Source organism: Theropithecus gelada, chromosome 4, assembly GCF_003255815.1.
Source record: "Theropithecus gelada isolate Dixy chromosome 4, Tgel_1.0, whole genome shotgun sequence".
Taxonomy (NCBI): domain Eukaryota; kingdom Metazoa; phylum Chordata; class Mammalia; order Primates; family Cercopithecidae; genus Theropithecus; species Theropithecus gelada.
Window position 1 is genome coordinate 114,040,207 of NC_037671.1, and position 14,807 is coordinate 114,055,013.

Here is a 14,807-nt window from a genome sequence, read left to right on the forward strand (position 1 = left end):
CAACATTCAATATCAGGGACTTAAGCATCCATGGATTTTGGAATTGGAGGAAAGTTCTGGAACCAATCCCCTGACAGATGCTAAGAGATGACTGTATTGCATTGATTGATTGATTGGGATGAAAGTGATGTATTCGTGAAGCAGAGTCTGGGGCAAGATTCTTTTTTTTTTTTTTTTTTGAGACGGAGTCTCGCTCTGTCGCCCAGGCTGGAGTGCAGTGGCCGGATCAAGCTCCGCCTCCGGGTTCACGCCATTCTCCTGCCTTAGCCTCCCGAGTAGCTGGGACTACAGGCGCCTGCCACCTCGCCCGGCTCGTTTTTTTGTATTTTTTAGTAGAGACGGGGTTTCACCGGGTTAGCCAGGATGGTCTCGATCTCCTGACCTCGTGATCCGCCCATCTCGGCCTCCCAAAGTGCTGGGATTACAGGCTTGAGCCACGGCACCCGGCCAAGATTCATTTTTTACTGATTAAATAAGTTAGTTTTACTCCTAGTGTAGACTATTTCATTTGTTCAGTTTATATGTTGGCATTACACACATAGCTAAAATATTTCTACATCCATTTTCTAGTACTTTTGAGCTTGCTGGATTTCATAAGTGAGGTTCAATAAATGTCATACGTTCAGGGAAATTAAATATTTGTCAAGGTGTAGCCTAACCATTTATCAACAGACGTTGCTTCAGTTTCTCTCATCTGTATGCATGTAATTGTTGAATAAAGCCTGTTGCGTTCCCCTGCAGGAGCTTCAGAGAGACATAGAGAAGCACAGTACAGGTGTTGCATCTGTCCTCAACCTGTGTGAAGTCCTGCTGCACGACTGTGATGCCTGTGCCACTGATGCCGAGTGTGACTCTATCCAGCAGGCTACAAGAAACCTGGACCGGCGGTGGAGAAACATTTGTGCTATGTCCATGGAAAGGAGACTCAAGTGAGCTGGGATGCTGAAACAGGGAAGAGGAAAGACCAAAATGAAAATAAAAATCACCCAGAGTGATTCCACTGTTCACTCTTTCCTGTTGGTTACAATGTCCAAAAATAGCTGTGGCTTCCCAAACTTGCTATTATCTACATTTAGTTGGGAAAATAAGTAGGTATAAAAGTAATATATAAATATAACAAGCCAAGTTATGTCTGACTTAACAGTTTAAAAATAACACGGAAACGTAAAAGTACACCCTTATCAAAGAAGCATAACATTTCAGAATGTGTGGCTGTGAAAACAGTGATGTTCTTCTATTAAAACTTAAATAAAAACACATTTATCTTTAAGCCCTTTGAAATTTAAGGTGGCAGAAAATCGTGCTGTGTTACAAAGTGACATCATGGCTGTGCTCTCTGGTAAACTGTTGAAAGCTTAATATTTGTCCTGCTGTCATAGATTGACTTTTGTCAGTGTGAGCTGAATGTTGGACTTCAATGGATTTTCAGACCTCGTTTTTATTTCCGTAAAACACTGGCATGAGTGCACACTGTAAACCTGCTGTTGCTTTTCTAAACTTGTTGCACACATCCAAGGCAGCTCATGTGATGTGTTTATAATTTTCAATTTGACTAATTCAAAATCCAGAGCTGCAGGACATGTTTTTTAAAAAATAAAACAGCTGTTTTATTTTAGCTCAAACAGTTGTCTCTCTTGTGCTCTGGTCAAATTTGGCTCGAGCCATGGTTATTGTTTGGCACAACAGTTGCCTCTGCCAGCACCCTTAATCCAGTGGCAGGCATCAGACCGGGTTCTGGAGCAAAAACAGCCTCCAATAATCAGATTCTGTTCTTTCCTTTTCTGCCCCAGAATCGAAGAGACGTGGCGATTGTGGCAGAAATTTCTGGATGACTATTCACGTTTTGAAGATTGGCTGAAGACTTCAGAAAGGACAGCTGCATTTCCCAGCTCTTCTGGGGTGATCTATACAGTTGCCAAGGAAGAACTAAAGAAATTTGAGGTGATTTATAATTCCAAATTTTTAATCCTTATTTTGCTGTTAAAGTAGCCAGCTGGTAGTTGGAGTTCCAAGACCTAAACTAGTTGTTCACCACATGTTATCTGTTCAAATTGCTGGGCGAGGACTTTGCAGCCATCTTTATTATGACCTCATAAGTAGGCAAAGAAGGAGGAAAAAGAGGTTTTCCCAAAAGATCTTGGCATGATTTTTATTTCAGAATTGTTCCACAATCAACCATCCTTTCTACGATTAAAATATGATGTTTTTATACTATAAAAATCTACCTTCCAAATACATTTTTGTATTTTCTTTACCTAATCGGAGTGTGTGTGTGTATGTGTGTGTGTGGTGTGTGTGTGTATTTGATAAAAGAGTTGGCTCTAGAGCGGAATAAAACATTTTCATTATAATTCATTTCTAATTACACAGTGAAGAGTAGTACTGGTCTTGAGTCACCAAAACTTTTCAATTACACTGCTAACTATAAGGCTAACTTTTACTTTGAAAGTTACAAAATAGACAAAAATAGCTGTAGTGTAATCATATTCATAAAGAAGTCATCCAAGAATTGATTCCAGTACCTTGCCTGCTTGCACGATCTCGAGTCCACTCTGTCACTGTTGTACGATGAAGCTCTGACTTCTCCACTGCCTTTCCTTTTCATGGAAGACCTGACCTAGCCCCACACTGACCATTTTTAAATGTGAAGGTGTTTTTCCTTTCAGTTCCCACTGCTAGGCAGTCGTGTGCTCAGACATGTTGACAGCAAAGAGTTCAGAAGCATTCTGACCGTTCTCGGTTGCTAATTCTGCCCCAAGTTCCTCGAGATGTTTAGAAATAAGACTAAAAATGCAAAGAAATGTAGCTGCATTCATTTTTACCTTGTGACATCAGGTAACCAGGCATTTACTGAGGCCTGTGATGGGAAATAGGAAGTTCCCTTTTTATTCTTATGGAGTTTAAAATCTCAGGGTTGTACATGGACAGCTATATGAATCTAGAAAAATGTTCAAATACTTTGTGAAATGAATGAATTACTCTGATGTCTGAGTGGTGAATGAATTTATATGCACTATACCACTAAATTAAAATAAACAATGCTTTTATTCCTATATAAAAGATATTCCCTTAGAAAACTACTAGTAAAAAGCACAGTAAACTCTGCAGTAGATTCCAGGTCATCTCGACGTGAATGAATGTTAGTGGAAGAGCTGCTCAACTGCATGTTACCACACTCAGCTTCATAAAGGTTAAAACCTTTTATAATTAGCTTATACTGCAAAGCAGATTATATAAGATTCTTTTTGATGCTATTTTAGACTCTCAGATTTTAAAGCAAAAGTTAGCCTTATATTTAGCTTTTATAATGATTGATTTTATTATTTATCATGAATTTTGTCATTAATTTTCTTAAGAGACAGAAATGAATTGCAGAAACAAAGTTGTGCTTGTGGACAGTCTTCAGCTGGTCCAATCGCATGAATGTTTAGGCTGGATGTGGGTGTGCTGGGGTATCTCCCTGGGGGTACTCCAACCTTACGCCAGTGGGCAAACACGTACTGTGGCTTCCAGTCATGGCCAGAGCTGAACTTTCCTTACCACTCCCTTTGCTGGAGAAATAACTTAAGGTTTTTAGACTGGAAGCTAGGATTTCCTAGGATGAAGGCTCTGAAAGCAACTCTCAGAAGGAAAACGATTTAAGAAGCAGAAATGTGGTCACATGTAAACAGTGTGATGATCCAAGGAAAACAGAATTTGGGGATTTGATGAGTACAGTTCAGTTTACTAATTATAATTTTCATTTTGGTCTAATGCCAAGATAAAAATCAGTCATAAATCATACAAACGATTTTTTTTTAAAGCTTCATTTTATTTTGGCCAAATCACTTTTATGCTATAGGGCTCTTCTGTACTGCAAGGAAAAGGCAGAAAAGAATATTTTACCTTCAGAATCTCTAAACTGTCCCTGGGATAGCCTCAAAAATAGATAGATGCTACTGTGTAGGGCGGTACACTAGCTCTAACATGTTTTATAAAACCTAATTAAATCACAGGGACAACAAAAAAGAAACCGAGCATGTTCCAAATTTTTTTAAAATATAAAGTTACTTGTATTTTACTAAATTACTTTTCTTAAAAGCATATAATAACTTGATGTTTGGAAGACCTTTTGCAAAAGGTAGTTTTAAGTTTTTTCCTAATGGACAGCAGAATTGAGGCAATTTCTAGATTTTTAGAAAAGTACATATTTTACAAATAAACAGTTCCATTATAGATATCTTTTGTCCATATTGACAGCAGAAATCTTGAACGTTTCAAACTCACATTTCCACACACGTGTATATGTTTTATAGTGGTTTGCTTTGTGGGAATATTTGTTTCCAGGACATTAATTATTTTTAAAGCTATGTGTATATGTATGTGTGTGTATATGTGTGTGTCTATATATGTGTGTTGTATGCATGTGTGTTTATTTATTACTACTCCCCGTTTTCATATTTTTCAATTTATTCACTCCCTTTCCTTTAAGCTGCGCTAACTAAATGACTTTGCTTTAACAAGGGGAAGTATACCATTATTAGACATCATTCTTTCCCTCTGTGGTAGTGTAACTTCCCATTCTCCCAGAGGCTACAATAAGAAAACCAGGAGCCACTACTGAGAGTCCGTCGCTGATTTCCCACACTGATATGCTTCCTTGTGGCCTTAGGCTTTCCAGCGACAGGTCCACGAGTGCCTGACGCAGCTGGAACTGATCAACAAGCAGTACCGCCGCCTGGCCAGAGAGAACCGCACTGATTCAGCCTGTAGCCTCAAACAGATGGTTCACGAAGGCAACCAGAGATGGGACAACCTGCAAAAGCGCGTCACCTCCATCTTGCGCAGACTCAAGGTTTTTGCTATGCCTCATCTGTAATTTAGAGGCCAGAGAATGGGATTGGGCCATTCAAATGCAGTCTTGAGACACAATCTCAGTGATTTTGTAAGAATGGGATGGCAGGAGGAGTAAACGGGGGAGTGCTATAGCAAAGGATTGCAGGCTTCTCACTGCCTGCTGAGAAAGTGACTTTACAGAACACTGGAATTCGTTGTGCCATCTCCATATGTTTATAAGGACTTTTCATAAAAATAATTGTTACTACTTTCCTCTGCCTTCCAGCATTTTATTGGCCAGCGTGAGGAGTTTGAGACTGCGCGGGACAGCATTCTGGTCTGGCTCACAGAGATGGATCTGCAGCTCACTAATATTGAACATTTTTCTGAGTGTGATGTTCAAGCTAAAATAAAGCAACTCAAGGTAATAGATTATTTTTCAAATTATCAATGTGAGGAAAGCCTGAAAAGGAAAGGATTTGTGGCTGTTTTTGTGAAGAACATAGCAAATAACTTTTCTTTTGAAAAATTAGTTCTGGACTGCAAAAAAAAATTCAGAAAATATAAAAGATATAAAAAAATAAGATAAACAGCACTGCCCAGAGATAACCACCATTGCTTCTCTCTGGGTAGTGCTCTTATCTTCTTTGATATTGATATTGTTGATATTTTTCAACAGCTTGATTGATTTTCAGTCAGCATGATTGCCAGGGTATTAGGGATGTTCTGTTGTTGTTGTTTTGTTTTGTTTTTCTTAGAGAGACTCTCTCTCTGTCGCCCAGGCTAAAGTGCAGTGGCACAATCTCAGCTCACTGCAACCTCCACCTCCCGGGTTCAAGCAATTCTCCTGCCTCAGCCTGCCAAGTAGCTGGGATTACAGGCACCCACCACCACGTCTGGCGAGCTTTTGTATTTTTGTAGTTTTTTAGTAAAGATGGAGTTTCACTATGTTGGCCAGGCTGGTCTCGAACTCCTGACCTCAAGTGATCTGCCTGCCTTGGCCTCCCAAAGTGCTGGGATCACAGGCATGAGCCACCCTTCCTGGCCTTGTTGTTGTTGTTTTCGTTTATTTTTTCTAATTTGTTTGTAGCACCTTCACACGGTTCCTTTAACTTCCATGTTGCAAAGCAATGCAACTTTCTGTGTCAGGATTTCATCCCTCACGGTCCACATTCTTAGATACCAAGTTAATTTTAAATACATTTTGTATTTTTCACTATATAATTCTAACACAGTGGCTAGCTAGAAATTTGAATAGGAGGGATATACATTAGATGTAAGGATTTCCTAAAAGGGGGAGTATTTAACAAATTGAATATTTTCCAAGGCAGCTTATGAAATTTTCTTCCCAAGATAGACGGATTTTTTTAAAGAATGGTCATGATGCCCATAACCTTTGGGTTGTTATAATAAAACAAGGAACTTTCCCTTAGTCATCGATTCTTACGATGGAAGAAACAATAAACCCTGCTATTCTGCCTCACCCTCTCCCCTGATTCCTCTCTCCTGTCGTCTCACAGGCACATCAACATTTACATTCTTCCACGGAAAGTTTCTGCCAAGTGGTAATTGAATCTTGTCCCTCGGGACCCTGGCAGGATGATGGAACTTGTTACTACCCTCCCTTCTCTCTTGGGAGTCTTTTTCACCATTGGACAATTCAGCTCTTCCACAATTTATTATTGTATTGAATTAAAAGCGAACACTGAAACATACCCCGGTGATTTAAATCTTTTGCAACACATAGTCTAAATAATCCTCCTGGAATTCCTTGTTTTTCAAATCATTATAACTTTACATGCCTATATTCTGAAATAATGAAAGAATCACCTGAGAAAAGGGTGCGGCATTGGATGGCTTCTCTTAGTCATGTGTGACATTAGGATGAGGACATCTGAAATGAAAATGTTCGGGATTTCTTTAAAATGCCACATTTATTTCAGTGGCAGTGTATTGACTGCCATTGCTTTTATCAGGGATAACCAGTGCTGTCAACTTACAGTGGGTTTGAATATTTTTCCCTGTTATTCTCTACCCACACTACCTGTAACGGTAAATTTTATTAGCTAAAAGCGCTTTTCTGATCATGGAATTCGAATGTTTCTATTTATGACTCCTGTTCTGGCTGAAACTGTGTATGTTTTACTTTAGAAGGGCTTGTCTCGTGATTGTATATGGTCAATTAAATAGCCCCTACACGTCTGTTTTAATGTAATGAGAAATACATATATTATGATTCTTTTATATCAATATAAGCAACAACAGCAAAATCACATGAGATTTGTACTCCCTAGGCCTTCCAGCAGGAAATTTCCCTGAACCACAATAAGATTGAGCAGATAATTGCCCAAGGAGAACAGCTGATAGAAAAGAGTGAGCCCTTGGATGCGGCGATCATCGAGGAGGAACTAGACGAGCTCCGACGGTACTGCCAGGAGGTCTTCGGGCGTGTGGAAAGATACCATAAGAAACTGATCCGCCTGCCTGTATGTAACATTGATTTTCTTAGTTGTCACTAAATCTAAAGAGAATAAATCATGTGGGATTGAGTTGTACAGTGGGTGAGAGCCCAGACTCTGGAGCCGGAGCACCTGAGTTCAAGTCCTGGCTTTGTCCTGCATTGTCGCTGTCGCCTTCAGCAAGCTACTCACTTCACCCTTCCTGCCTCAGCTTCCTCAAATGTGAAACTGGTTTAGTAGCAGTAACTACCCTGTACAAAGGATTGTTTTGAGCATTAGATGAGTTAATGTATACAAAGAGTTTAGAAGAACATATTTGACTCTTGTCTTCTATGGAAGATAAATAAGAGTCTTCTGATCACAGAAACACATGGGATGGCGCTACTCTAGAGAAGCCTCTAGAAGAAATAAGGGAAGCCTCCAGAAGAAATACGATAAAAAGAAGCAATGTGAACAGCTTCTCAATTGATGAAGTTAGGTTTAGGTGAATTTTCATTCTTCCATTTTCCTAATTGCTACCATAATCACATCTTACCTATAGAGATGTTACTAGAATATTTGGAATCTTCTACGATCACATCTATTTTATATCTGGGCTATAAGGGCAAGCTAAGGTCTTAGTAATTTGTTCTTATTTCCGATCCGTGCCAGTGTGTAGGTGTTGTGTGTTAGGCATGGTAGTAGATTGCCTGTCTTTATGATATTTATTTAATCTTATATTAATTATTTGAAGTAGGTTTTAATGTTATCCCCATTTTACCAACAATGAAACTGAGGCTTAGATAGGATAATTTATAAGACTGTTTAATTTTTTACCACACAGAAACCCTTTGGGGTGCCTGGGAGTGTTATTCCCACTTTATAGATGAGAAAACTGAGGCCCACAGGAATTAAGTTCCTTATCCAAGCTTAAACAGGAAGTACACAGCATAACTGAGATTTCAACCCAGTCAAACTCTAGAGCAGCACTGTCCCCTATATTTCTGTGATCAGAAGATTCTCATTTATTTGCTCATAAGAAGTTAAAAATTGTCCCCACATGGTAGGCAGGTGGCCCAGATAAGAAGCTAGTCTGACCACTACAGTGACGGGGTTGACTTGACTTCCCTTCCAGCTCCCAGATGATGAGCATGACCTCTCGGACAGAGAGCTGGAGCTGGAAGACTCTGCGGCTCTGTCGGACCTGCACTGGCATGACCGCTCTGCAGACAGCCTCCTTTCTCCACAGCCTTCCTCCAACCCCTCCCTGTCGCTCGCTCAGCCCCTCCGGAGCGAACGGTCGGGACGAGACACCCCGGCTAGTGTGGACTCCATCCCCCTGGAGTGGGATCATGACTATGACCTCAGTCGGGACCTGGAGTCTGCAGTGTCCAGAGCTCTGCCCTCTGAGGATGAAGAGAGTCAGGATGACAAAGATTTCTACCTCCGGGGAGCTGTTGGCTTATCAGGTAGGAGACAGCCAGTGTGTCAGCTTAAAGGAAAGTCAGAGGGAATTAATATTGCCCTGGAAACATGACAGCTTTCCAGAATCATTTGCTTCCCTCTCCCATGCGGGGAAATTGTACCTAAGTGAACACTTAGATATGAATGTGATTATAAAATGCAAATTTTGTTGTGGCCATTGATTTGTTCCACGTAGATTTGTGGTGGCAGGTGACAAGCGCTTTGCCAGGTCCTAGGGATACACAGTCCTCTCCTTCTCCCAGAGCTTCCCCTCTAGTGTGGGACACAGTGAGACACCACTGTGTGAAGTGTTTGGGGCTAAGATGGCAGTGTGGTGGCAGGACACACAAGCAGGGGCAATAAACCTGGAGTTCTGGGAGAGGCTTCGGGAAAGAAACTGTGGAGGCTGAATCGTAGTTGGTCAAGTGGGCTCAGTAGTGCTTAGAGGAAGAAAGGAGGGGAAGCCTTCTTGCTTTGTGATTGGCCTGTTGCTTTTGATCATCGGCAGTTTGTCTGGAATGACAGGCATGGAATGGACAAAGTGAAGAGCCTGGCTGTGAGGCAGCCTGTTCACCATGGGAAAGAGTTTTGGCTCCTATCCTGAAGGTTGTGAAGATCCTCCACAGCAGGATCTGTGGAGGGAGATGCTGGGATCCCCCTCCTCAGGGATGTGCAGATTTTCATATTGTATCTTTCTGGATACCACAGGGAGAAGGGCATATTCGGGGGAGAGAGCCCAGATGAAACCGTTTACAACCTCAGAAGTAGGGTGGTGGCTTGAACTAGGGGAAGCAGCATTGGGAATGGAGAGAATAGGAGAGATTTGAGAAACCACACAGAACAGAGAAGACTTCTCCTTAACTCTCAGTCCATTGAACTGGGATGGAGGCGATTTTCTGGGATGGGCATCTTGGTGAAAGATGCAGGTGGTCCTAGGCCCTGAAGACCACAAGAGGGAAGGAGCACTGTGGGTGCAGTGGGGCAAGGGAGGTGGGGCTGTGAAAGCAGGGAGGGGATGAGTTTGCTTGTGTGCATCCTGATCTTGAGATCCCTGCGCAATATCCAAATGCAAAAGTCCAGTCATAGATGCACAGGTGTGAAGTGCAGAAGCCGGAAATGCTGATTGGGTAGTTATTCACAAGTAAATGGCAGTGGTCCTGGAGTGAAGGGAGGAGCTCACACAGGAAGAGTGTGTGAAGGAAAACAAGAAGGACCACCACCCAAGCCACACATGCAGTGAAGGGATGGACAGAGAAACAGGAACTCTGTAAGGAAGGTGGATAAAAATAGAATAAAGAGTTGGACACTGATTTGTGGCACTTGGAAATGCATCTCATACATTCTCTAAAAGGACATCTGGGGATTTCTGTTTGGTTCTGATGGTTCACATCAGATTCCCAAAGGATAACACTGTTCTAAAAAGAAAATTATTTCTCTCATTTCTATTTTGTCTTTACAGTAAGGCCTATTAGTCAGGCATATGGCATCTGAAGCAGAGCTGTCCAAAACTAGCCACTGGCCAATTGGGACTGTTGAGCTCTGAGATGGGACTGTGCAAATTGAGATGGGCTGTGCATGGAAAACACGCTTACATGAATTTCAAAGACTTAGTATAAAGAAAGAAAATAAAATAATAATAATTATGTTGTTTACATGTTATAATCTCTATCTAATATAGTGTTAAAATTAATTTTCTATGTTTCTTTTTACATTTCTAATGTGGCTATGAAGCCTTTAAAATTACATATATAGTTCACGTAGAAATATATGGGACAGTGCTTCTCTGGAATCTAACTGGGCTGAAATCTCAGTTCTGCCAAGTTTCTGTTTAAACTTGGATAAGGAACTTAATTCCTCTGTGCCTCAGTTTTCTCATCTGTAAAATGGGAATAACATTCCCAGGTACCCTGTAGGGTTTCTGTGTGGTAAATTTGTGCTCAGACCAGAGCCTGGCTCATAAAAACACTCTTGATCTCTGTGAGCTCTTTTTTTTTTTTTTTTTGAGACGAAGTCTAGCTCTGTGGCCCAGGCTGGAGTGCAGTGGCATGATCTCGGCTCACTGCAACCTCCGCCTCCCGGGTTCAAGCGATTCTCCTGCCTCAGCCTCCCACGTAGCTGGGATTACAGGCACCTGCCACCATGCCTGGCTAACTTTTGTATTTTTAGTAGAGACGGGGTTTCACCATGTTGGCCAGGCTGGTCTCAAACTCCTGACCTCAGGTGATCCGCCCGCCTCAGCCTCCCAAAGTGCTGGGATTACAGGCGTGAGCCACCGTGCCTGGCCCACTGTGAGTTCTTATGATTCATTTCAGGAAAGCTTTGGTGAGCCTGCCCGCTCCTCTGTGCACTCAGGAACTTTGTGTCTACGGTAAATGACTTCCTTTTTTTCCCCTAGGAAAGTTATTTTCCTGCACAAGGGATTCAGGGTTTCCAGAACTTAGCTGTCAACTTAGACTGTGCTTTTTTTGCAGATGTAATGATCCCTGAAAGCCCTGAGGCCTATGTAAAACTCACAGAAAATGCAATCAAAAATACCTCTGGTAGGCACGACAAGCCGGAGCCAGCCTCCCTCCCTCCCCTGTATAATAAGCCTCCTCTCTTAGCACATCTGCTGTATCTCTCCCAGCTTTGTGGCTCTAGCATGTTAAGGCACAGCCTTCCTCTCTTACTGCTGTACTAGAAGAAACAGCTGGTTAAATCCACACCAAGAATACGATTTCACTAATCCAGTGAAACAAAATAACTTCTCAACTCGTTAAATGGTAATTGGTCTCATTAAGTATAGACCTGTCAAGCCCATTAACAGCAGAAAATATGAGACGGAAAACCCAGTCATCAGTCTCTGTGCCCTGGTGTTCTACGTGGTGTGGTAACTTCAGCTTCACTGTGCACAGACCTACCTGGGGCTGGAGAGTCAGGGCGCAGGCTGTGGTCCCAAGTCCGCCAGCCTGCATGAGTGACCTTGGGCACATCTACCACTTTATCCTCCCCATCTCAGGAATCCCATAGGAGACGGGGGGCGAGATCAGATTTCATCTCTAAACAATATATGTAATTTTAATTTAAGAACTCTTATAATTTGAAATGAAAAATGTATTCCATGGTATGTTGAGCCATAGATAAGGACAGAACTGTTCCTGAAACAAGAAGAATTAAAGAAAGAAAAACGAACTGTAGTTCAGCAGTTCAGGATCAGTGATAGGGGGTGTGGGGGGGATAGAGTTTGAACACAGTGATATGATATTGAATCATGGAGTTACTAGTTTACACTTCAGTTTTTGAAGAAAACTGAAGGGACACAAAGCAAAGTAACATTACTGAGAGGGTGATTCCCAGGGAGAGACCTCTCCTAGGTGTATCTAGAAGGCCTTTTTTAGAAACGAATACATTTAATAAGGCTTACTAATATTTGTTCTGCTTTCACCCCATGCTAACTTCACTCTGATGGTCAAATGTTCTTGTGTAGTTCAAAGATTTTGATACACACACACACACACACACACACACACTATAATTTTACAAAAAAATGTTACAACTTTGAGAGGAGAATTAGCCAGAATTCTAGGCTATGAGTAAGAACCTGCCTAGGTGGAAATGCTAAAATCTTAGCTTTCCTCCTGGTTTTGTTTCAGATCTTAGATAAAAGCAAGTCATTGCTAGTTTGATATCTCTGTATATATCTATTCTGAGGCACTCTTTTCTTGATTAATGAATTTATGCCTTCAGTAAATGATGGATCTACCTGAGCCTTCCGTGACACTATCTTCCCCTGAGGTGCACAAAGAAAAATCAGAGGGAGGACCTTCCCCTGCTCACTAAGCGACAGCAGAAAGAACATGAGAAAAGAACAGCTTTCTCCTTACTGAGACGCAGTAGACACCATTGCAGATTTTTAGAAAGGCCTTCCAGACAACATTCAGATGATCAGGGTTTCAGCTTGAAGAGGGACAGGTGCACGAAGCTGTTCAAAACTGACGGAAGAGCCGTTTTGCGACGTCCAGTCTGCTAGGGCTCTCAGTGAAGCACCTTCATTGGTTTCACCATTTTAATGTCTAACCCACTGGCACGATGGTACTAAATTTGCTTTGTAATTACCCACACCTGCCATTTCTGTGCTGCTGTAACTGAAATCATTTCTGAAACTTCTCCTTGAATATCAAGCTTTAAATAAGTCAAATAGTTTGTCCAGTAAAGATTCTTATGGTTGCCACCGCAGGGGACCACAGCGCCCTAGAGTCACAGATCCGACAACTGGGCAAAGCCCTGGATGATAGCCGCTTTCAGATACAGCAAACCGAAAATATCATTCGCAGCAAAACTCCCACGGGGCCAGAGCTAGACACCAGCTACAAAGGCTACGTAAGTATCCTGGCCATCCTCATTCTGACCTGTACAAAACCACAGTTCTATGTCAAAGAACAGTTTGTCTGCAGCATAAGGGCTTTATGTGGTCTCTGAATACCATGCTGCCCTTGAACTCATGAACCTAGATGTGCAAAGCCAAGCCCTGTTATTAAGTTACCATTTGAGTAGAACTTGTCTGTTTTTAGGCCCACAAAACTGTTGTAATGACAAACCTGTTCCTTTACACTGAGCACTTAGGGAGATCATTTTCATTGAGAGCCACAAAATACTTTGGCTCCCAAAAGTCATTAGGCATTTTTCCAAATTCAACTAATAATTTGGACCAAGGTTAACCTTGGAGCAGCAGATTTTAGCTAATAGATTACTAACATGCAGTTCATGCAGTTTTTTGGGGGGTTTTTTGTTTTGTTTTTTGTAGTTCTTTTCCTGGGTTCACCGAATGACCTTGGGAATGTTTTTCTCTTCTGTTTTTAGTGTGCGCATTCTGAAGAAAACAGTTCTAATAAGAGGGATTTGGAGACAAGATAGCAAGGCATTGGATATACTACCAGTTCTATCTAGGCAGCTATTGGCTGTGTATGATAAAGTCTAGCAGAGCGTTATTTGCCCTACTTGAGTTACTGACCAGCTAATTTTTCCCTGGAGAACTACCTGTTTTCCTGCACATACTTAAGGAAGAGAATTTTAAAGCCAGTCTTTTCTCTGCCTCACGTCTTCTTTCATATCCGAAAGACTGCTTAGTACAAGGAAAGAAACATGAATTTCCCCAAGTCCGGTCACAACTCATATGTTCTACTTTTTGAAATTAGGGAAGAAAACTGTTCTAGTTATGTATGTTGATTTTATTATCCTCGCAATTACAGAAGAGCCGTCAATCATGAGTTTGTTTCCTGTTCAGTTTGGCCTATTATACCAATTTCTATTATAGTGAAGCCACTTTTTAAAAATACCTATGATATAGTTTTATGATAATCATACTGACATCACTGGGATTACACTTAACCTCAATCAAAAGTAATCAAAGTAACTTAATGGCATTGTGATTTGTTAAAGGCTTTATAGTAAGCACAGCAGGAGTATCTTGAAATGATTTGTTCTTTTAATCTTTGAATAATGTATCTGATATTAAAAATGAATTTGGAAGCTTTTCTTTGACTTTAGAATTTAGTCCCTTGATACCTATTAAACATGGCTTACATTTTTTGCTAAAACAGCTGGCTTTAACATTGCTGTATAATTTTAAGTATTTTAATTATTTAATGCAAGAAAGTTCCCATGAGATTTGTGGTAACATTAACATTCCCATGTTTCAATTTAAGAAAGAGAAAGAGGGAGCAACTTGCCAAAAATTACATGCTACATTGCCAGCTGAGGGCTCTGAGTTTTAAATTGCAGTTTGGTTTAATCTGTTTTGATTCATGAATCTTAAAGAAATTTCAAGGACTTCTCATGCAAAATCATGTATGCACAGTACATCTTTAAGGCATTGCTTTTTGTATATGTGAATGCATCACCTGTTTAAAAGGTGTGTTTTTGAACTTTGCTTAATTTTTTTTTTTAAGAGACAGGGTCTCACACTCTGTCACCCAGGCTTGAGTGCGGTGTCATGATCTTAGCCCACTGCATGCTGCTTAATTCCTGGGCACAAGCAACCTTCTCACCTTAACACCCTGAATAGCTGGGACTACAGGTGCCCACCACCATGCCTGGCTAATTTTTATATAT

At 41.1% G+C, this 14,807-nt stretch overlaps 1 protein-coding gene across 4 annotated transcripts in view; it reads left to right on the top strand.

The window, feature by feature from the left end:
- Positions 1–14,807, top strand: part of SYNE1 (spectrin repeat containing nuclear envelope protein 1) — a 528,817-nt gene that overhangs the window by 493,929 nt on the left and 20,081 nt on the right. For 2 of the 4 annotated variants that reach the window (XM_025384520.1, XM_025384521.1), the window contains 8 exons: positions 742–929; positions 1,791–1,941; positions 4,652–4,834; positions 5,102–5,239; positions 7,110–7,301; positions 8,389–8,722; positions 11,189–11,257; positions 12,934–13,076. In XM_025384520.1, the coding sequence (XP_025240305.1) occupies positions 742–929; positions 1,791–1,941; positions 4,652–4,834; positions 5,102–5,239; positions 7,110–7,301; positions 8,389–8,722; positions 11,189–11,257; positions 12,934–13,076 (1,398 nt within the window). The remainder of the gene's footprint in view (positions 1–741; positions 930–1,790; positions 1,942–4,651; positions 4,835–5,101; positions 5,240–7,109; positions 7,302–8,388; positions 8,723–11,188; positions 11,258–12,933; positions 13,077–14,807) is intronic. The other 2 variants (XM_025384518.1, XM_025384522.1) reach the window with 1 other exon arrangement.